The 24,814-nt window shown below is 36.4% G+C and overlaps 1 protein-coding gene across 3 annotated transcripts in view; it reads right to left on the bottom strand.

The window, feature by feature from the left end:
- The window catches only part of LOC106876453 (dynein beta chain, ciliary), a 628,322-nt gene that overhangs the window by 177,750 nt on the left and 425,758 nt on the right, over positions 1 to 24,814 (bottom strand). For all 3 annotated transcript variants that reach the window (XM_052969374.1, XM_052969385.1, XM_052969379.1), the window contains one exon: positions 21,320 to 21,481. In XM_052969374.1, the coding sequence (XP_052825334.1) occupies positions 21,320 to 21,481 (162 nt within the window). The remainder of the gene's footprint in view (positions 1 to 21,319; positions 21,482 to 24,814) is intronic.

Raw genomic sequence — 24,814 nt, 5'->3', positions numbered from 1 at the left:
ATTTGAAAATGGTTTCGTTTCATCAGTCCTTTCAACTAACGGTCTTTAGCATATAATGAACAAATTTCAGTATAAAATCATCTCATTATAAAATTGAAGAAAACCTTAAATCAAAAAAAGCTTATAAAAGGACAGAGTCTAAATACATAGGGTAGATAATTTGTAAAATATAAATCAATTAATACATTAAAAATTATATCTGTTTAAAAATTAAAACTTAAAAATTCTAAAGCCTAGCCAGGCTCATGGGCCCAGTTTCCTGGTTTCAATGGCGTATGTGATCCCAGCTGTACAGGACGCCAGTCCATCACAGCATTACCCATTTTTGCCATCTGAGTGGACTGGAGTAACGTGAAATGAAGTGTTTTGCTCAAGAACACAACGTGTCACCCGGTCCAGGAATCGAAACCACAGTCTTACCATCATGGTGCTGACACCCTAACCACTAGGCCACGTGCCTCCATATGTACATATATAGGCGAGGCATTAATATATATACAACTGCATATTTAATATTTTAATTAATATCATCTTATTATATATACCATTCGTTTTTAACACGTATATAATAACTCCATTCATCTCCGAAGAGCGGAATTATTACCAGTATGCTTATCTATATTGATTACATTGTGGAGGCAATAATGTCTGTGAAACGATCGTCAGATGCTTTTTAATTTTTAGACTTTCATAATATTTATACTGAATTACGCATACATTTTTATATACATTTATATACGCATGTATTTTTATGTACATTTATATTTTTTATATATATTTATATTTTGTACATCTTAAATTTTAATTTGATTATAATTCAAAATATTACTGTGTCACATTAAACATATTTCTTTCGGAAATTTGGATATTGATTTCCTGTGTATATTATTAATAATTTTATAAATTTATTAATGATATAAAAACACACACACATATATATATATATATATATATATATATATATGTATGTATGTATGTATGTATGTATGTATGTATGCACACATGCATGCGTTCAAAATCTCCTGGCATATGCTTATACAAGCTAGTTGCTACAGGTGAAAGAAAGAGGAGGTAAACATTAAGTATGAGGAGGAGGAAGAGAACATAGAAGAAAAAGAAACAGAAACAGAAAACTAGCAAGAGAAGGGGAAAAAGATAGGGACATAGAGCACTACATAAAAGCATTTGCAAGTAGAAAACGGGATTAGATACTTCAAATAGTTTATGCAACAAATGCACACATAAAATTATGTATATATCTACATTAGTATAGATATACATACAAATATACACATATAGGGATATTTATACAAATATACAAAAATACGTATGCAAATACATGCTCACATAAATAAAAATATATGCACATATACATACACATCTATGTACACATGTATATGTATATACATACATGTATACTTACACACATGCACATATGTACGTACACACACATACAGGTAAATACATACATGTACATACTTATAATGCATACATACACATAAATATAAATGTATAGGGACATATCTACATCATAACGTACATATGCAAACAATTTAAAAAAGCTGCCTGGTGTGTATAATATTAAAATATAAAAATAAAACAAAAATATAAAATAATGAAAATTATATATTAATTTGATGTAACATAATTAAATAGGTGTGCAAAATAAGATAAAATAAAATGAAATAATAAAAAAATGAACCTCAGCAAAGTTTATGCTTAAAATTAAATTTATAGAACAGTTGAAGGCTTTCTTAAAGATTAAGTCGAGATATATACATCATCATTGTGATGCAAAATAACCATACACTGTAAAGACAAATTCAAAGGTGACAGTCAAAAAAATATCTTGAAAGTCAAAACATATTACCCATACGGTATTTTGTCAGTTGACATTTTAAATTTTGTTGTGTGCTTGCTGGAACTTAAGAGTCCGCGTCTCTGGTTCAAAGTGTTTTTACCCTGGAACAGGATAAAGAACTTTTCAGAGAGGCAAAGATCACATTTCATAGGTCTTTTATAAGCTCCATGTCTGTATGCTGATGCTTTATCAAGAATTTTCCAGGTTATATTCAATTCCCAGACATGCTTTGCAAGACTAGTCACTGTCCTGTTCAGAAGGAATTTCGGTGGGAATAGAATCAAGTCTTGAAAGAATTTTCTGAAGCCCCTGTATATGTTTTATATTCTTGCGAGCCATCTATTTGCACTGTGGCTCTATAAACAATACCTTTTTCAAGACATTTTCCTTCCAACAGACAGCAAGTCTCATCTTTGCAGTTGCAATTCCTTGGATTAGATTTGGTAGTGTAGTTGTCTGCAATAATTTTAGTGTTGTGCTGGTTAATAAAAGAGGCCAAGTTTTAGCAACAAGAATAGCTAACCTTCAGCATTCTCCTATTAAATATTCTATAGAACTTATGGCTTGGTTGAAAATGCTTACAGACTAATTTTAAGAATTCCCTACCTATATTAGTTTTTACGGTCATATTAAAAGCTGGGTTAAACCACAAAACCTTCCTACTTCTAGTTCTACGTGTCCTATTATTGTTAGCATTAACTTGATTATACTGGATCTTCTCTGAGAATCCACTTTTCCTTAATGCATTATTGTAATATGGCACAGCATTTTGAAATGCTGTCTCATCTGAAGAAATTGATGATATTTGCCTTCCTACATTACTAACTAGGTTCCTAAGTATTACAGGTGGATGATTAGATTCTTTGCTAATATAACACAACTCTTCATTGGGTTTATGGTAGGGTTTAAATTTATCTAACTGTAAATCTAAGTTGATATCTAAAAAATCTAGGCTCTTAAGATTACTTTCTATCATAATCCATAAGCCCATCTTTTGGAAGAAAGCAATCAGATTCTTCCTAAGTTTTGATTTTTAATTTTTAAACAGATATAATTTTTAATGTGTTGATTTATATTTTACAAATAATTATTTACCCTATGTATTTAGACTCTGTCCTTTTATAAACTTTTTTTGATTTAAGGTTTTCTTCGATTTTATAATGGGATGATTTTTTAAATTTGTTCATTGTATGCTAAAGACCGTTAGTTGAAAGGACCAATGAAACAAAACCATTTGCAAATGTGTATCCAGTAAACTAATTGTATATGTTTGCTTATAACCTTATTTCTATTCCATTCTAAACAAAACTGTCTGACAAACGGGAATGTGAAACTCTGGGTAACTGTTTCTGTGATAAATTTTTGGCTGCTTTTCAATAAAGTATATATGTATGTATATATATATATATATATATATATATATTTTATGGAGATGTACTTGCATAGCAAGGGACCTGATCTGAGATCGTGTGCTGGAACGAAAACAATTGCAGCATGGAAGGTGTTTATAAGCCATTTAAGAAGCACACAAAAACCGTTAGATTCACTTCAACATTTAAATTTAATTTGCCAAAATATTTTCATCGCTTTGAGACCGAGACCTGTTCACTGACAAAATTCCGTGCTGCAGCATGGAATTTTGATACCCTAATCCTAACCCTGGCACTAATAATCATGATACAGGTAACTTTTTTCCAATATTCAGAGGACATCAAAATGCCAAAATCATGACAGCATCAATGCTCTCTGAACACTGTAAAGTCTTTAAGATATGATAATGGACAGCTGTAGCAGAGAATACAAAGCTGTGGCCAGCAGGAAGGATGCAACTGGCATTCTGACTGCATCTGCATGCCAGAATTCTTCCCCACATCCTTAAATAGAGCTTTAGGCACAATTCAGATGGTTATGTGAAGTTAATGAAGACTGTGGCCAAACCTGGCTGAAGAGGATTGCTGCTGGAAAGTTGTATGTGTAACAGCAGGATGTGGCTTCTTGCCACACCACTAGAAAGAGTGAGCAATAGTTGTCAGAGAATTTCTACTACTTCTTCCAGTAATATTTTGAAAAGAAAAAAACTTAATATTCAATTTCATATGTATGTATAAGTGTGAAATTGATAAATATAATTCACAATAAAAATTTGCAGTTTCATTTTGATTATAATACCAGTTACTGTTGAAGTGTGAAATATATTGTATTTTATCATATCTAATATAAATATATAATATATATTATGATATTTATTATGTTATATTATATAATATGTATGTATGTATATTTGTTCTGGATACAACTTTAAACAGCATCTAGTAGTGGGAACCTGATTTGGGAGTTTTGGGATTTTAAGGAGTGTGGAACCCCTCTTAGTCATTACTCTTCTCGGGTCTACTCCAATTCAGAGCAGCAGCATCTGCCAGCATACCAACTATAGCATGTAATTGCCTTTGGAGATGGTTACTCACAGTCACCCAACAGACCCAGGTTAGATGAGGCCCTTTAGCTTTTTAGCTACTTATCTAAAAGGAGATAACTTTATATAAATCCTGCATCCTTATAACTACTGAGCTCTAGCACTTGCTGTACCACAGCAATATAAGTTTGAAGGACAAGAGAATGGGACTGGCTCAGCACAAACCATGCCTGCTACAATAATATTCATTGTGCAGGTGCTTCAGTAAACCAAAAACATCAGCATCAACATGATCACACTTCCTCCATTTGATTATAATACCAGTGTTAATAGAGAAAGAGGTGATGAAGACAGGTAGATGTTAGTGGATATTTTCAGCTTTGACCCTGCACACAGGCAGTCATAGGGTGATACAGCATTGATATAGTTGCATTAAATGAGATGAGATTTGAAAAGAGGGTCAGCTAGAGGAGGTCAGTGCAGCCTATATAATCCAGATTGGAAAGTCCAAAGAGAAGTCTAGACAAGTAAGTGTAGGCTTTGCTGAAAGGAATCAATGACCCTCTCATGACATGTCTGGAACTGGCAAGTAACCAGCATGCAGCCATCACAAGTGCTTATGTCCAAACTATGACCCACAAGGAGAAATCAAAGAAGGTCTTCTATAGCGACCTTTTTTCATAGAGCAATTAGAGGAGTACCATTACAAAGATAAGCTAATCCTCCTGAGGACTTCAATACTTGGGTTGGGGAGGATGACTCTACATGGAGGGGTGTACTAATGAAGCTTGGCATTGGAAAGGAGAATTCTAATGATCACCTCCACCTAACAAAATGTAGAGTTGAAACTTACTAACACAGTCTTCCAACTAGCCAACAGGCAAAAAACAACCTAGATGCACTCCAGACCAAAAGATTGGCATCTGACAGACTATGTGATTATATGACAGAAGGACATTTAAATTACTAGATGACTCAGAGGTGCAGATTGCTGGCCAGATCACAGACATCCTGCCATTAAAATTTACAGCCAAACAACCTAGACAAAGAGCCAAACTTGTAAAAAGGCTCAATCTATGCACTCAACGTGAAGGAAAAGTGCACTAAACTTGAACAGACCTTGGACAAAGTTCTGGACAGCATCTTAGATAACACTTTGAATACTGTGAAAACATAAAGCAACTTGCATATAAAACAGCTTCTGAGCTTCTTGGTTTTGCCAAGTGCAAACATCAGGACTGGTTCAATGAGAGCAATCAGGACATTGCAAAACTCATTAACAAAATGCATTCTCTCATAAGGTATACATCTCAATCAAATCATCAACAGGGGCCATCAGACAAAACAAACCCTGCAGATCAGACTGAGAACCATGAAGAACCTATGTTGGGAAAACAAAGCATCTGAACTACAGTCAGTTGTTGACAAACATTACATGATGAACTACTATGAGAGTCTCAAGGCAATCTATGGTCCCAAGTTCAATAGTACTGCACCAGTTCTCATATCAGATGGCACCTAGCTTCTTACAGGTAAGAATGACATCCTCTCTTGTTGGGCAGAGAATTTCAATACAGCCAACAGCAATAATGACATCATTGATTCCCTCCCACAACACACTATCTTGGATCAGTTTAACTTGAAAACATTCCTGTTAGGAGTGATGAAAGCTATAAAGCAGCTGTCCTCCAGGAAGTTACCAGGCTTGGGCAGCATACCAAACAAGGTCTACAAGCATGATGGAACGTACCTGGTTAAAAAAACTTGTCAAGCTTTTTCAGGACATATCAAACCAAGTTGTTGTCCCTAAGGATTACAAAGATGCCACAATAATACATCTGTACAAATGAAAAGGTTACTCACCAAAGTCATGTTCAACAGGATTATTCTTCATCTAATGGATACTGTGTACCCTAAATCACAATGTAGCTTTCATGGTGGTTAAGATCACTTGATAGGATATTTGCTTCATGTCAGGTCCAGCAGAAGGCCAGAATAGCAGAACCAGGACCTGTACATGGTCTTTGTTGATTTAACAAAAGTATTTGATACAGTAAACAGCTATACTCTCTGGAAAGTTCTGCACAAATTTGGGTACCCCAAAAAGATGACCAAGATAATAAGATCTTTCTAAAATGGTATGATGGCCTCCATAATGGAAGAATGGCTCAGCTTCTGGTACATTCCTTGTAAAGAATGGGACAAAGCAGGGCTGTATAATGGCCCTTGTCTTGTTTGCAATCTACTTCTTAGCCATGTCACTGGTCATATTCAAAAATGTTGAAGGTATGCATATCCACCTTAGGACATATGGCAACATTTTCAATCTACAATATGAGAGTCATAATCAAAGTCAGGAAACAAATTCTCAAAAAGTTTCTATTTGTTGATGACTGTGCCATAATAGTGCTCTTTCTATAGGACATCCAATTATTAGTTGCTGTCAAATACTTCAGCCTAACAATAAACTTGAGGAAGACTGAGGTTTTACACTAGCCAGCACCTTGACATCCAAACAGTATCTTATCATTATGTTAAGCAATACCCCTCTAAATAGTGTCCCCAAATTATACTACCTGGGAAGCATCTTGTCAAAACAATGGTCAACTGGATAAAATATATCACCCAGCAATTGTCTAAGATGAGCTCAGTTTTTGATAGACTCCAGCACAGACTGCAGAGAGATCATCAGCTGGATCACAAGATCAAAGTGTACCAGGCAGTAGTGTTTACCTTTCTCTTATGTGGCTGTGAAACGTGGACATTTTGCAGGTACCATATCAAATCGTCATCATCGTTTAATGTCCGTTTTCCATGCTGGCATGGGTTGGATGGTTTGACTGGGGACTCACAAGCCAGGAGGCCGCACCAGGCTCCAATCTGATCTGGCAATATTTTTACAGCTGGATGCCCTTCCTAACGCCAACCACTCCGAGAGTGTAATGGGTGCTTTTCACATGCCACCGGCACGGGAGCCAGTCAGGCAGCACTGGCATCGGTCATGTTCAGATGGTGCTTTTTATGTGCTACCAGCACAGGAGCCAGTCAGGCGGCACTGACAATGACACATGCATGAGTGATGCTTATTGTGTGCCACCAGCACGAGAGCCAGTCAGGCAGCACTGACATCAGCCACAACTACAATTTCCATTTTTGATCGTGATTTTGATTTTGGATTTTACTGCCTGATTTGTGCACACTGACCTTACACATCCAGCGGATCATACTGGCTTCATTTCTTTCAAGCCTACACATGTCTTCAGCAGTTATGGCCCATGTTTCACTGTTGTGCAGCATGGCAATTTGCACACATGCATTATACAGTCTACCTTTCACTCTGAGCGAGAGGTCCTTCGTCACCAGTAGAGGTAGGAGCTCTCTGAACTTTGCCCAGGCTATTCTTATTCTAGTGGTAATACTCTGAGCATCTACCCCCACTACTAACTTGGTCACCTAGGTAGCAGAAGCTATCAACTACTTCTAGTTTCTCCCCCTGGCATGTGATGGAATCTGTTTTCTGAGCATCTGTGGTGTTTATTGCACCTGTGCATCTGCCACACATGAAGGCTAGCTTCCCGGTTAATCTTTCTTTGATGTTGCTGCACCTCTTATGTGTCCATAGCTTACACTAGGTACATCTTATGGAGTTTCTATCTACACCTTTTCTATGGATCAAGCAGGGCAATCTACCTGAAGGGGTTTGTGATTTGTCCGCCTTCCTACTTACTAGGACTTTGCAACATTGAATCTAAGGCCCTTCGATTCTAAACCTTGCTTCCACACCTGAAATTTCTTCTCTAGTTCTGGCAGTCATTCAGCTATGAGACGAAGGTCATCAACATAGAGTAGCTCCTAAGGGTAGCCTGTCTTGAATTCCTCTGTTATTTCCTGGAGGAGTATGATGAATAAGAGGGGGCTGAGGGCTGATCCTTGGTGAACCCCTACTTCTACCTGGAATTCTTCACCATACTCTTTGCCAACCCTTACCTTACTGACAGCATCCCTGTACAGCTTTTATTAACCTCTTGTCTATCCCTAGTTTCCGCAACGCCCATCAGATAAGGGATCGGGGGACCCTGTCAAAGGTTTTCTCCAAGTCAACAAAAGCCAAGTATAGGGGTTTATCTTTGGCTAGGTATTTCTCCTGCAGTTGCCTTACCAAGAATATAGCATCAGTGGTGCTTCTACCTGGCAACAAAACCAAACTGCATCTCATCTAAGCGGACTCTCTCCCTAATTAGTTGGGCTATGATCCGCTCTGTGACCTGCTAGACTTATTCCATCTCTATTGCCTTTAATAAATTTGCAGCCTCAAGTGGCAGGACAAATCCCCAACACAAAGGTTCTTGCAAGATGTGACATTCTAGGTAAAGAGAGTTTCCTTATAAAAGGGCAACAGAGGTGGGTTAGCCATATGGATTGCATGGAAAATACTCACACATCTAAAGCTCTCTTCTATGGTCAGCTTAGCTCTAGTACTAGGCACCAAGGTCACTCACTGCTACATTATAAGGATACCCTAAAGATCTACTTGAAAATCAGTAAGATAAACCTGAAGACATGGGAATTGTTAGTACTGAATAGAACTCAATGGAGAAGCTATTGCTACCAAGACAACTATGAATTTGAGGCAGCTATCATTAAAACCCAGAGAGAGCCCAGCATAGAGCCAGATCCAATCTACCCTCTAAATGAGGGAGATCACTACTGCAATATCTGCAGCAGGATATGAAAAATAGGTCTGCATTTCCATATGAGATGACATGGCAAAACATCAACATCAAACTGAGAACACTGTGCAGTTATGTCCTGCTGAACCCTCATTCATTGATATGAGGAGAAAAAGTCCAATATATATTTATTATCAGTTAGTTGTCCACATGTGTGTGTGTGTATGTATGTGTATATATACATATGCATGTATATAAGTGTATATATGCTGGAACCTTTGTTTATGTGTATGAGTGTATATGCATATCTATTCTGTCTCCTTTCCTTTAACTTTATTTTATTTTAGTTTATCTTATTTATTTATTTACTGAACAGGCAAACTATTTGATAAAATATGCATTATTCATGTGACATCATAGATTTTTCTAATTTTTTTCATATTTATCCTTTCAGTCAGTGCCAATGAAACCAGCTAGATAAGTAACAATGCATGAAACTCTCTCTCACACACACATTTACATACACATACCTTCAAACCGCATATGTCTCTGAAAAACTCCAGCATGCATTGCTTTATTATTTGGAGCATTATGAATAGAAGTAATCCATACAAATTAGTCTTCAAATTTTACTCTTTTTGCATATCTGAAAAGACTCAAAGCCTTCAACCTTAAAACCAAAGAAATCCTTTGCAGAGACATAAACTCCTTTCATATGAAAAAACTGAACTCAAGACAACAACAAAAACCTACCCAACAATCATTCTATATTTGTTAATCCTCATCATTCCTCAAAATGTACATTACAAGCAGCCATGATGTCATAATATTTGTGGGTTTCTCTTTGCTTGTATATGATCTACATCTGTCTGTATGCATGAATATGTATACTCAAAGCTATGCATACACTTTCATTCTTATATTTGTAGATGCCTGTACACATTTATGAGTATGCTTCCATGTGTGCAACATGTCTTTTAATGTAACTATAAATGTACATATATAAATAACAATATGTATATTGTGCTTAAATTCATATATATATATACTGACAGGTAAATGTATGTATATGTGTGCATATATATATATATATATATATATATATATACACTGATATTTGTAGTAACTCTCTATATAGTGTACTTATATCTGTGTGTGTGTTTTGTGTGTGTGTGTGTGTGTGTGTGTGTGTGTGTGTGTGTGTGTGTGTGTGTGTGTGTGTGTGTGTGTGTGTGTGTGTGTGTGTGTGTGTCCTCTTTCTCGTTTTAATTTTAGGGCAAATTTTGACCAGCCACATACTTGATAACAAGGTTGTGAAGGAAAGTATCTTCTTTTAACCATCATTCTTTAAATTTTAAGGTCTTGCAGATTTTTATAGTCCCAAATATCATGATCATTTGCAGCATATGAATTAAGGATTTGCATTCTCTCCCCAAGATCCAAGTTCAGCCATACTTTGCCCCAAATTGTTTGATATATACCCTTTTGCTCCAATAATAATAGGTATGAAACTGAAAGTATATCTTGTGGACTGGATTTGTAAACTCCATATTAATGTATCTTGTACCTTTCTAACCACATTCATGTCCAGAGGGCAGTTGATTTCCACAACAAAACATATCTTTTCTTTGTAGTCCCACACAACATTTGGCTGGTTGTGCTTTAACTTGGTGGCTGTTTTAATTTTTAAGTTCCACCAGTATTCTTTTGACCCATCAGTCTCAATATGATCAACCTTGTTGGTATTTTCTTTTTTGTAATCCAGTTCCCGACCATTCTGGCCACTGCATTATGCCTCATGAGAAGATAAAATCTGGAAGATATTCTCTCACAGTTGGCAATAATATGGTTGATGTCTTCAGTCTTGGCCTTTCAAAGTTTACATTTGTTGTCTGTCAAAGTTTTCTGACTTTTATGCTGTAGGTACTTGGTGTGGATCTCTTTTACTTGGACATAGCCTTCAAAGTGGAATATTGTAAACTTGTTGGTATTCCATGTAAGCTCTTGACATGATCAGTCCCTTCTATGGCGTATATTTTATGTGCACAATACCCATGTACTATCTGTTTAGTGAAGTGGTCTATTTTTTTTACTAAAGGTGTTGTGGGCAATATGCTTGTTCTAAGCTGAGAGTTCTGATGACCATATTCCCTTTATTCTGCGGAAGTATTCATTTCTGGTCCTCTCCTTCTTTATGGGTCCATCATATCTGCCATTCTCATCTTGTCTGAGATATCTATATTTGTAACCTGACTGTAGAGATTGTATTGTCAAGCCAGTCATTCTTAGATCTTCAGAAGGGGGCACAACTTTTCCATGTTTTATTACTAACCTTTATAGCACACAGATCTACCCCTAGAACTGTTTCTCCTGCCACTGCATTATTTTTGAGGGTGCAAAGACCATGAGCACCTACTTGACATTATTTACATTCAATGGGTATTTGTCCTCATCTTGTTTGCTGTTAACACAACGTTTCGGCTGATATACCCTCCAGCCTTCTTCAGGTGTCTTGGGGAAACAAGATGAGGAGAAATATCCATTGAATGTAAATAATGTACATAATTCCTCATCTCTTAAATATAGAACTGTATGAGCACCTACTGTTTTAAAATTGTTATAACTTTTTGTTGTATTATGTGCACAGAGTCAACTTTTTTGTATACTAATAAACAAATGGATGAGTAATATTTTGATGTAATGCAATATGTTCTGCATGAATCTTCATGTTTTAACATCGAAAACAAAAACAAAAAGCAAATGTGTTGATATACTTTCAACATACTTTGATCACTTTTTATGGAGTTCTAGGGAGCAGTCTACTTTTTAATCTACGAGACTGTGATACCTCTGGAAGCAGGAGTATAGGGAATCTACTGCAGAAAACTGGGTCTGGTGGCATCTCTTCTCTTTGTTTGAACAAACAGCACAATTTGGGTGAGAAGGCCTACCAGATTTTAGGTGCTTGGGGTTAATAATAAGGTGGTGTTGTGTTAACACCAGCCTCTTTGTGGGAGGGGCTTCTGATATTCTCCTTCTCCTGTGAGACGCACCTGACTGGTAGCCTTCCAGCAGGGAAAGCACAATTTTGAGCCTGAACTTTTCAGCATTGACCCGCTTTCCAGATGACAAGGGCATTGTAGAAACATATTTTTTAAAAATAGAAGAAACCGTCCTTTCATCATTTAGTACATCCATGCAGCACCATGTAATACGTCTTCTGCTTGTCCACTCTGTCAATCCCCCACCCCATGTGCTGAGATAGGACTGTACAGAACAAGGTTTGTACACAATCCTGGTATGACCTTTATGACACTTTGAACAAACTTCTTTTCTGAAGGTCTTAGCAGAGTGGGCAGTTGTTGGAAGATCCACAGGTCTTTTGTCATATCAGGAAATGTACAAAATGTATCCATCTCTGTGTGTAAAGGGAGGATTGCCTGCTTGGGGGTCTTGTTGCTTTGATTTCATCAGACACATTCTGGTGGTCTACATGTAATGATCCACATGTCCCTGTTCTATGCTGGGTTAGGTCCATAAAATAATGCAGGCAACAAAAAAAAAAAAAGAAAAATTGCCCATGTAAATGACATGGCTCGTATTTTGTACATTCTCTCAGCCCAACTACAGCTGCCAATTGATGCAAAAATTCAATTTTTGCATCAGCCAGCCCCCCGGCTTTCAAAACTCACTTGGTTGGTTTTGCTGGCATGTAGATCAGTAGGCCTGTTCTTCCTTTGAAAGGAATCATACTTTCATCCACTGAAAGTTCCTTTCCAGGATAAAAGTATTTTTTCCACAGTGGCACAATGTTTTCAAAAAGTGGTCGGGTTTTGTAAGCTCTATCATGCTCAAGGTGATTCCTTGGTTTTACTTTGGAGTTGTCTGAAAGAAGGGAAAAGGACAGGATTCTCAAAAGTCTGTCTCTTGACATGATGTGTCTGAAGCCTGGTATCTCAGTAAAGTCATCAGCAGACCAATATAATTCATATGATGAGTATTTGGTGAGCCCAATCAAAAGTAAAATTGTGACAAATGCCTTCATTTCTTCAAAAGTGGCATCCTTACATGTGTTGATATATGGGTGGGCACTAGCATTTCCCCCTCTCTTTTCCTTCAACTGACTAGCATATATATTTGTCTCATTGATAAACAAAGTTATAATTTTGTCATTAAGAAGGAGACAAACGAATTTCCCCCAAGGAGATACCATCAGGTATCTCCTTGGGGCCACTTTTCTCCTTAAAATCAACGAACTATGGATGATAGTATCCACTCGGTACATCATCTTCAATATCACTGTAAACATAATCTATATCCTCATCATCAATTCAAATCATTTCACCATCGACATCTGCCTGAGTAAATCCTTTGAAATTATCATCTGAGTCAGAATCAAATATTTCATGCAGAAAAGCTTCATCAAATGCTGGAGCAACCATTTTCGTTCAGTAAAAAACAAAAAAAAAAAACTGTGGCCAGTGTACCTTGTAGTGAGTAAATGCACAATGAAAATGATGCCACAAACCAGAAGTTTAGCCTTGTTCTGATTTTAAAGTAAGCTGTTTCCAGTTTAAAGTACCAGAAATAAACTTTATGAAGTGTTTATTTTAAGGACCCAGGAGAGAAAACTCGTGAGTGACAAATTGCAACAACAACATGGAGATGTTAAAAATGCACATTTGGACTCACTAGATTTCATCCCAGTCATCATCATCATTATCATCGTTTAACGTCCGCTTTCCATGCTAGCATGGGTTGGACGATTTGACTGAGGACTGGTGAAACCGGATGGCAACAGCAGGCTCCAATCTGATTTGGCAGAGTTTCTACAGCTGGATGCTATTCTTAACACCAACCACTCAGAGAGTGTAGTGGGTGCTTTTACGTGTCACCCGCACGAAGGCCAGTCAGGCAGTACTGGCAATGGCTACGATCAAAATGGTGTATTTTATGTGCCACCCGCACAAAAGCCAGTCCAGGGGCACTGGCAACGATCTCGCTCGAAAATCCTTACACATGTTACAGACACAAGTGCCAGAAAGGCAACGCTGGGCACAGGTGCTATCCCGATTTTGCTATTCGCTTGCCCCAATAAGTCTTCGCAAGCTGAGTTTCATGTCCAATGAAGGAGACGACGTTAGCACGGGTGCCAGTCATCAAATTTAGTTCGATTTCACTTGCCTCAACAAGTCTTCGCAAGCAGAGTTTAGTGTCCAATGTAGGAAAGGTACGCATAAGTAGGCTGGCTACAAAGAAAATTGGGTTATAAGGTCCAAATGTTTTTTTTCTTTTTTATGTGGTTGATATTTAGCCCATACAGTTTCAGGTCATCAACAAAGAAAAGATGGAAGATACTTTTAGATCCATTTCACTGGTCACTCTGTTTTGTGAGCAAGTACGATAGTGGATTTAATGAGAGCACAAAGTGTAATACTGACAGACTATCACCCTGAAAGATGCCTTTTTGGTAGTAAATGCTCTCAGAGTCAATCTGCTCCCTATCGCTTCTGAGGAGCAAAGTAGTGTACCAAGCCTTGGTCAGGTATTCAATAGCACTCACTAGTGGTTGTGGCACTTTGGCTAACCGTGAAGCCTTGATAATTCACCCATGTAGTATACTATCAAAAGCCTTCTGGTACTCCAGCTGCACTACCATTAAGTTACTGTATTTTTTTTCTTAGATCATTTTCTTAATTAGTACCTACTATATACAGCCTCACACCTTCTTTCCTCCAACTTTCTTAGGTGTTATAATGTTGTCAGTGGCACAATGGTCCTGCAAGAACAGATTGAGGTACTCAGTGAATAATTTGTACATGATGTTCTGGCAGGCTATTGGGTGGCAATCTTTAGCAAGGGTGGTTTGTCTATTTTGGGGGATGAAGAGAGTGGTTGCAGTTGATAACTTTTGAGGTAAGTCTTGTCCTCCCTTGATACTTTCTCCATACAACCATATGAGATCTTGCTGATAAAAATTGAAACTATTCAGCCAGTAACCTGGTATGAGGTCTGGGCCAAGGAGATTTCCTGTTTGACATTTTCTGTGGAACTGTTTCCAGTATTTTGCCATCTATTTCATATTGCTTTTGTTGGACATGTCTGCAGTAGTTCTTTCAGCCGTAGTTTGTTTGTTGAATTGATCATTTGTTTCCCACAGAGATCTCCAGTAGCTCTCAACCTGATCTTTTGTTGGGGTGTCTTTTACAGAGATTGGGCCTTTTTCATTGAAGCTGTGATAAACTAACTTGAGATCCTTGCATTTGCTGTTTATATGTTGTAAATTCATATTTTAGATTTTCAGCTGTAACTGTGAGTTGTTGTTTCAGCTAGTGCAGTTTAGAGTTTATGTTTTTGAATCCTGTATCACCAAATCACCTCTCTAATTTTTTCTGAGATCTTCCTGATAATGTGTGAAGTTTTTCGCTGTTACATTCCATAACTACATCGGTCTGTGAGATACTTTTTTGCAGGGATAAAATTTTATTATGATGTGGCCATGCTAGTTCAGGCTTTCTGCTTGAATCTCGATTGCATAACTTCAGCTCTTTGCAATATGCTAGTAATGTAATTGTTGAGACATACAGGGGTTGGACAAAATAATGGAAACACCTAGCATCATAGCATCATAATTTTGAAATATCTATAAAACCGTCAAAAGTTTGTTTATTTTTATGTTTTTTGATTTGTTATTAGTGTTACTTAACATGTTTTGCTTAAATTGCTGTTTCTTTTCAGAAATCATCAGAAAAAGGTAATTAAAATTCATTAAAATGACAGATCTATTGGACTTTCAAAGAGGTCAAATTGTTGGTGCTCGTATGGCAGGAGTTAGCATAACGAAAACAGCCAAAATATTTGGTGTATCAAGAAGTACTGTCTTGAAAGTAATGACAGCCTTTGAGAAAGAGGGAAAAAACCTACTCATCGAAACAAAACTCTGGAAGAAACCAAAGCATTCAGATTAGGGACCGTCGGACTCTTATGCGAATTGTTAGAAAGGATCACAAAAGTACAGCTCCCAAAATTACTGTAGAGCTTAACGACCACCTCGAGAACCCAGTTTCCACAAAGACTGTTTGCTGGGAGCTGCACGAAGCCGAAAATTGCATGGGAGAGCTGCAATCAGAAAACCACTACTTTCAGAAACAAATGTTGCAAAGCATTTAGAATGGAGTAAAAACCTACAGAATTGGTACCTACAGCAGTGGAAGAATGTTGTTTTTGCGGATGAGTCATCCTTTACCTAATTTACAACCACTGACTGAGTATATGTGTGGAGACAACCAAAAGAAGCATTTGATCCAGACTGCCTTCTGTTAAATATGGAGGAGGATGTGTGATGACCGGGGTGGGGGTGGGGCTATATCTTGGAAATCTGCCAGCCCAGTGGTTTCCCTTCATGGCAGAATTAACAGTCAAGACTATTTAAGCATTTTATCTGATCAAATTCAACCTATGGTTGTGGAACTGTTTCCAGAGAGAAATGCAATCTTTCAGGATGACAATGCACCAATTCACACAGCTAAAGTTGTTACTGAATGACACAAGGAACATTCTATTGAAGTTGAACATTTTATCTGGCCACCACAGTCCCTAGATCTCAATATTATTGAACATTTATGGTGCATTTTAGAAAAACAACTAAGGAGTTAATATCCTCCACCATCATCACTACAAGAACTGGAGACTGTTTCAGCTGAAGAATAGATAAAAATTTCTTTGGAAACAATTCAAACTTTGTATGAGTCCATACCTCATAGAATTCAGCTGTAATTACTACCAAAGGCAGTCTTACCCCATATTAAAATAAATTTGTTTGAAATTTTAAGGTGTTTCCATTATTTTGTCCAACCCCTGTATATCAAAAGGTTAAGGGTTTCATACCTCCAGACTGTGTGATCTTCTAATATTTGTGATCTCATTTACTGCGTCTAATTCTAATTTACTGGGTTCTTTATTGTCATTCAAATCAAGGTTGTAGGCCTGTTGAAACATATATCCCAGATCACTTGTAAGGTGTCCACAAACTTTTGATGTTCTTCTGTTTGTACAGCACTGGTATGGATTTCAGCCAAACTGTTGGTGTGTTTACTACTAGATTCAGCTAACTGTTCTGTATGTCCATCAGTGGAAGGGAGATGATTATCTTCAATGGCTGGCTGCTTTGAATCAGGTATGTCTGTTAGATGTGTCAATTTACATCTAATGATACACTTTGCTGGTCCGTTTAAATATTTCAGGGAAAAATATAATTCTAGGTGTTTAGAGTTCCACAAATTTTTTGGCCTTTGCATAAAATCAAATTTATGGGTCTCAGATTGTATATATGCTTCATATAAACCTTTGTTAAGATTGTATGTCCATTGTATACAGCGACTGTAGTTACAATTTGATTGAAAGAGTCTTATATGTTTAGTCATGATGACTTTATCTATTCACCGATATTTGTATTTGTTTTTCAAGACAGACAATGATCTTCTTTGAGCTTTCAATGAAGTTTTATCAGAATTAAATTTAAAGTTGTATACAGCTTGGGTAATCTTTACTTTCAGATTGTTTTTAATTCTACAATTATATTTAAACGCACATATCAAGTGGTGTTTATCTTTTTCATAAACTGTTTTGAAATATTACTTGACTTACTTCTTTGTGTGCATTGTTACAGCACTGTGATTATGTAAATATATTAAGATGCATGTGCTGTTTACATAGATATGCTGCAATATATGTAATGTTTAAAACACTTATTTAATATATTCATTCTGTAGCTCAACTTTTCCAATATGTTGCCTTCATAATGACCAGTAATTACACATGTGCGAGTATTGGACTGACCATTACAGTTACCACATGTGTGTGCGCACGTGCGTGTGTGTGTGTGCATGTGTGCGTGCACATGTTTGTATGTATGTATGTATTTAATCATTTAAATTCTTCCTCTGAAGAAGGAGCTGGTTTCTAAGAAAGACAAAGTTCCAAAGCTCCATCTTTGGAATGTAGATAATAAAAACAATGTCACATTTTAGACTTTATAAAAATCTTGCATAGTTTTATTGTTCTGCTTACATATTGTTTTTGTAATGTGCGAATCAGTTGGTTGATTTCTTTTTCTGAAAATCCAAGCTTATTCAGACAGACAGTTAGGCATTTACTTACAAAACCAAGTGTTCCAATTGGTATAAATGTAAATTTGAAATCCGGATATAGAAGCTGGAGATTTCAAAGCAGTTATTCATAATTATCTTCTTTCCCTTTGATTTTAAAGAGACATTCACATCAGCAGGACAGCTTACCTCTACGACAGTATATACATTTTTTTGTCTGTTCCAAATAATAATAGCTGGCCTGTTATGCTTACACTTGACAGATGTTTTGATGGGAATGTTCCACCAGTATTCCTTGTGCTGGTATTTGTGTATGTATTCAATAACAGGGGGATTTTCTATATTTATTTCAGGACAGTTTTTTTCCCAAATGGCATTGTATATTGTTTTTGAGACATTATCATGCCACATAGGGAAGTAGTACCTTGATAACATTTTTGGGCAACTGTTAGTCACATGTATGATGTCTTCCACAGAAATAAGACATAATCTACATTAACAGTTGCATCTGGGAATTTCAAGGGCATCACTGTCTCTTTTGTTGATTAAGTATTTAGTAGTAATCTCCTGTTCTTGGATTGCAAATGCATAGCCTTCAAAGTGTGCTGTGATGTACCATTTACAAATCCAAGAGAGGCTTTGCTTCATGTCAATGTTATTCTCTTATTCAAGTCTATGAAAAGCATACAAATGCATGATCTTTTCTGGTATGCTGAGGGTTTCCCCTCCAGGTCTTCTTTGAGGCCCAGTTGATTTGGGGTTGTATGGGAGGTCATCAGAAAGAGTATATTTCCTAAGGAGTTCACTTCCAACACATAGGATATTGTTTTCTTCACTTTTTAGCACTAAGTTAATGTATTTTTGCTGCTGTTGTTTAGCAAGTGCTGTCCAAGAGAGACTATGCAACATTCCAAGGCTGTCTGCACTGATCTCAAGCCCCTCCCTCTTTTATCTCTTCTTATGTAGAGTCTGTTGATATCACTATTTTTGAGGAGTTTTCCAGCTGATGTTATAATTTTTGCAGGTTGTCTATGGAGTGGATTTCTTCTACAGACCAGTCAAGTATCTCAAATGTTAGAATCAACACTGGCACTGCAAATACACTGTGGGATATTTTCATGTAAGAGGAAAGTTTGGACTGCCATATTTTTCTTGGTCATTCCAAATAGCAGATCATCAGTGTAGAAAAGAAGGACCTCAATGTTCCTTAAAACAAACCTTTTTAATGCTGATGTCATACAAAATACCATGATCCACTTTGAAGGTGGCAGATTATCTCATACTCCTGGGATTTTAGTGGGGTCCATCCTGTTATAAGCATGCAGGCCAGGTCTCTGATCTGAGGATTACTCAATATTTGGATGTGCTGCTGCACCATCCTTGTTAGTGTCATTGAATGACAGAGGGTACATGTGGAAGTGGTTTGCCAACTGAAGCCTGCCACCAGATACACTGGGTCCTGGCATCTTGAGTAACAGCTCTTGCTGCCTTATTTTCTAGCAGACTAATCTGTAGTCACCAACTTCCATCTAAGTAACATATAAATTGTACTTTTCCCACCTCTTTTCTTTGCCAACCTCAAGTCTTGCCAAGATTATGGCACTGATTTTTCTTTTGACTAAGCCAAAAAAATAAATAAATAAAATAATAATAATAATAATAATAATAATAATATAAAAAAAAAGAACCCCACAAAAACTGGGGTTTGATGTAAAAGGGTCATATCCCATGGAACTATTTTTTCAAACATTGTATTCATGATACTTTGGATATTCAAGGTAATGTGGAATATTTATGACAATTTCCACCATCCCACAACTGTTTCATATATTGACTGGGTTTTTTTTTGTTATCCAATCATTTCTCAATTTTCATGCTTTCAGTCTTGTTTTCAAAATCATTGTATATCTAAAGAATTATATTCATCCTTTATTCTCTCCAGTCACTCCATCTTTATCCATAATACATGTTTCCTTATAATACAAATTTTTTTACATGTCTTACAGTCCAATCTATTTGTTTCTTCTGAACAATCTTACATTATGTGTAAGGTACAACTCCTGGACAAGCTGAGACGTATCAACAGTGACCAGGTGTCATTAGGTATTTTGTGTTTTTCAACATCAAACACCTTTGTGGGATTCATGAGGTTTCTACTTGCATTTCAGCAGCAACCATCAATGGATCAGCCTTTTTAATCCAAATCCCCTTGGTTTTGTCTGCAGCTTTACTCATATATTAACTGGCCCTTTTCTTTGCTGTCCTTGTAAAGTTCAATTGATTAATGACTTTGCAAAGTGAACATCCTGCAAAGCCTCTATAGTACACTCTATAGTTTTCCAGCATCTGTCCTGGTACTTGTTCAACAATTCCTGGTACTTCTCCCATTTTCTCACATTGGTTTCAATATGCTCTTTCCATGGCACTATAATAACTTCCAGCATGATCATTTGTTTTATTATTTCAGAGATAATAAAACAAAGGATAATGCTAGAAGTTTCTATAGTGCCATAGAAAGAGCATATTGAAATCAATGTGAGAAAATGTGTAAAGTACTAGGAATTGCTGAAGTGCCAGGACAGATGCTGGTAGAATCATTAGCATCTGGACAAACTGTTTAGTGGTATTTCACCTGTCACTATATTCTGAGTTAAAATTCTGCTGAGATCTCCATTGCCTTTCATCCTTTTGGGGGTTGTTGAACACTGGGGTCAATGTAATTGACTGTACCCCTCCCTAAAAAATTCAGGCCTTGTGCCTATAACAGAAAACATTATTTCAGAGATAATTATGATGTGCAACAGGAATGATATTGCTATGATGTGCTGTAGAAACTTCAGTTGCTTATTTGATTGACATACAGCTATCAAGTCAGCAGATATGCAAAGGGAATCTGTTCTTGTTCTTATTTGCAAATATATATGCATCGTGGATTGATAAATATAGAAAATTGCATTCATTGAAACAATGTTTTACGGTAAAATTTGTCACATGAAAAAGAATACATGTTATTCTAATAGATAATGAATAAGGAAAATATTTACATCCTCCAATTTTAGATTTAAAATCTATAACTTTTTAATAAAAATTACTAAAATATCTATAACATTAAAAAGAAGAATTGGTGTAGTTTAAAAAGGAAATTAGCTAGGAATTTCCTACAAATTTATGAATGGTACACTAAAGAAATATTGGTTTACATTATACTACAGAAATATTTGTTTACCAACACAGAAATTTTGTCAATGATATATTGATATAATAATACCTCGAAGCATTTTGTAATGACATCTTTCTGAACTTTCAAGAAATGCTCAATGTCATGTTCATTTACAAGCTTGTCACAGTAAACTCTTTGAGTTTCATGCACCCAAAGTCGAACCAATTCAGCAGGGGTATTACAGCAATTTTTGGAAGAGAACAAAATACCCTGAAATAAAGGCATAAAAGAAAAATTTAATATATTGGATCTGATCTCATAAAATTGAGAAATATTTGAGCTATATAAACCATAATTGGTATATCATAAATAAGGTTAAATCAAAGTAAGCAATTAACTTTATATCCAACTTAAGATTACATTTTGATATCAAAACTGCTTCTGTCACTAATAATTAACGTAAGCAGTATTTGAATGAGAAAATGCTTTACGTCCAGTTTCTTATAGGTAACATGGATGAATATCAACTAGTTGGTCATAAAACATGATTAATAACCATTTTACAGCAAGTTCATCAAGACAGGTCACATATCAGAGTTAATGCATTTTCTTTAAGGATAGATATATCTGAGAAATGGCACACATTGCCCCTCAGGCCTATCCAGTCTATAAAGGGATGTACAGCTACTTATTCTGCATAAACTTTAATAATTTGATGCCAATAAGTGAGTAAAAAGTAAACAGGGAAAGGTTTCCAGAGGGGTGCAATTCTGGAAATGCATGAGAAGTGTTGAGTAAAAGCACATAACACAATGGAGTTAGTGATAGATGTGTAGTAGACAAAGTAATTAAGAATTAATAATATTATGATAAATGGCAAAACTTCTTATAAAGGTAGGGAAAGCTGCTGGACTTACAGGCATAGTTACCGAGATACTCAATATATCTGACAAGTTGAGATACATAATTACCACCCAAATAATTGATCAAGTAACACAGGAAGTATTATATGATAGCTAAAGACTGGTATATCAATATCATTGTAAACTGTAACAAGGGCAGAAGATATGCTTTTGTGAAAAATTATAGAGGCTGAAACGTGTTGGGCCAGGCTATGCAGGTCACATAGAATGTTATGGCACAATTGAACCGGAACAAAGTTAGCTTAGATGAAATGCAGTTTGGCTTCATCAACACCATCTGTTCTAATCTTGCATAATTTAATTTATCTCTTAAATATGCAAACTATTATTATAAGAAGTTTTGTCATTTATCATAATATTATTAATTCTTTTATTCTTTTGCTTGTTTCAGTCATTTGACTGTGGCCATGCTGGAGCACTGCCTTTAATCGAACAAACTGACTCCAGGACTTATTCTTTGTAAGCCTAGTACTTATTCTATTGGTCCCTTTTTTTTGCTGAACCACTGAGTTATGGGTGTGTAAACACACCAAAATCACCTGTCAAGCGATGGTGGGGCGACAAACACAGACACACACATGGTAGGAGTAGGGTTACCAGTATTACTTGTTAGCAGTATGCAGGTTGCTTCTATCACAGTTTTTCATATAAATACAGTATTTGGGGGAGTAGGTAATTTTATTAGGGTTGCATTGTAATATTTAGCATTTTGGTTAAATATTTCCTTGTTAGCTGAAAGTATAGATATCCTCATGAAAGCACTCTTTACTATTGATTTAATTACACTTTGAGGATGATTCAAGAGCTAGTTTACAAAGTTTAGATGTTTGTTGGGTTTGTGGTATGGTCTGTACAGGTCAGAGTTAAGATCCAACATGATATCTAGAAAATTAACTATCCTCTTATTACTATTAAGTAAGATTGATTGCCCATCATTCTTAAAAAGTTTGAAGAATTTTTTTCTTAAACCTTTCATAATTTACAAGACTGCATTTGCATACCACTGGAATGTCATCCCTATAGACAGTAGGTATATTTCCATGAGGTCAGTTACCTGTGCTGAGTCACTTGACCTAATGGTAATATCAAAATTATCACAATCCTTCCTTGTCCAGAATTTATCACTAAATTCAGTAATAGTACTTTGGCAGCTAAAATGGTGTTCACTTCATTCCTAGACAGATCAGAATTCTATGGAGCAAAAATTAAAGCTTTGTTAAGAAGAACAGGTGATATTGAAGAGTAGTAACTATTGATATTAAATTGTAGGAATTTGATATTTCTCTTTGTCCTAAGATCAGTTAACCATTCTAACTGTATCAGACCATCTACTACTGTATCTACTAGTGCATTGTTCTAAACTCTAAGTTTAGTACTGGCTATGGTGAAGCATGCTTCTATTTCGTCATTTGTCTGTTGAGGGATGCAAACTCTTTTGTTAAAGGGTAGGGTTGTTGGATAAATATGACTCATATTGTATGGCTTATCGCATGGATTGAAGAATAGGGTGTGAAAAGGGTTAGTGTCATTTATACCTGTTGAACTACTTTCTATCTTATCATTTCTCTGGTTATCATCTCTTTGGTTGTCTCTGCTGATGCTGTTATTGGTGGTGGTAATGGTGTTTCTATGTGTAGTTGTTGCCAGTAATGTGTATTGTTGTGAGTGTATTGTGTTGGTTTGCATGTTTTCATAGTTGTTTTCATTATTGTTGTTGTTGTTACCAGCCCCACTATTATTGTAATTCTTATTGTTGTTGTTACCATCCCCACTATTATCATTATTCTTATAGATATTGCCTCCCATTCTGCTGACCCTCCTTTTGTCTTCATTTTCTTCACTGCGGCTGCAGCTATTTTGGCTCCTAAGTTTGGCTTGCTTATGTCTTTCTGTGTTTGTTCATCTAAGTACAAGGCCATCATAGAGAGTGATGCAAAGGGAAACACACAGAGATACAGGAGTGGTATCAAAAGGTGGGGTCAAAGGCAGCAGCAGCAGCAACAGGGGAGGGGATGGGAGTGAGGGGAGGATCATAGGGCAACTAAGAACAACGATAACAATGACAACAATATAAAGGGCATAAGCCCAAATATACACATATAAGCACACACGTGAAACACAGACATGCGTATGCACACACATGTACACATACACATAAATACAGATGCAAAGATGCATATATAAGGATACACATCATAGAAGAACAGAACGGACTAAGTGGAGCAAGAGCACACATGAGGTTAGAAAGTGTCACTGAAAAGGCCCCAAATGTGTGATAAAAGATTTCCGGACAATGGTCATGAGTTAAAATAAGAACAGTAAAAAAACGAGTGAACAAGGAATATAAAGCATGTGTGCTTATTTGGCAAAAAAAAAAAAAAAATGACCATCCTGAAATAAACGATATATATATATATATATACATATATCATCATCATCATCGTTTAACGTCTGCTTTCCATGCTAGCATGGGTTGGACGATTTGACTGAGGACTGGTGCAACCGGATGGCTACATCAGGCTCCAATCTAATTTGACAGAGTTTCTACAGCTGGATGCCCTTCCTAACGCCAACCACTCAGAGAGTGTAGTGGGTGCTTTTACGTGTCACCCGCACGAAAACGGCCATGCTCGAAATGGTGTCTTTTATGTGCCACCCGCACAAGAGCCAGTCCAGGGGC

The sequence above is a fragment of the Octopus bimaculoides genome, chromosome 1 (assembly GCF_001194135.2).
Source record: "Octopus bimaculoides isolate UCB-OBI-ISO-001 chromosome 1, ASM119413v2, whole genome shotgun sequence".
NCBI classification, from domain to species: Eukaryota; Metazoa; Mollusca; class Cephalopoda; order Octopoda; family Octopodidae; genus Octopus; species Octopus bimaculoides.
This window is presented reverse-complemented; position numbering and strand designations above follow the sequence as displayed.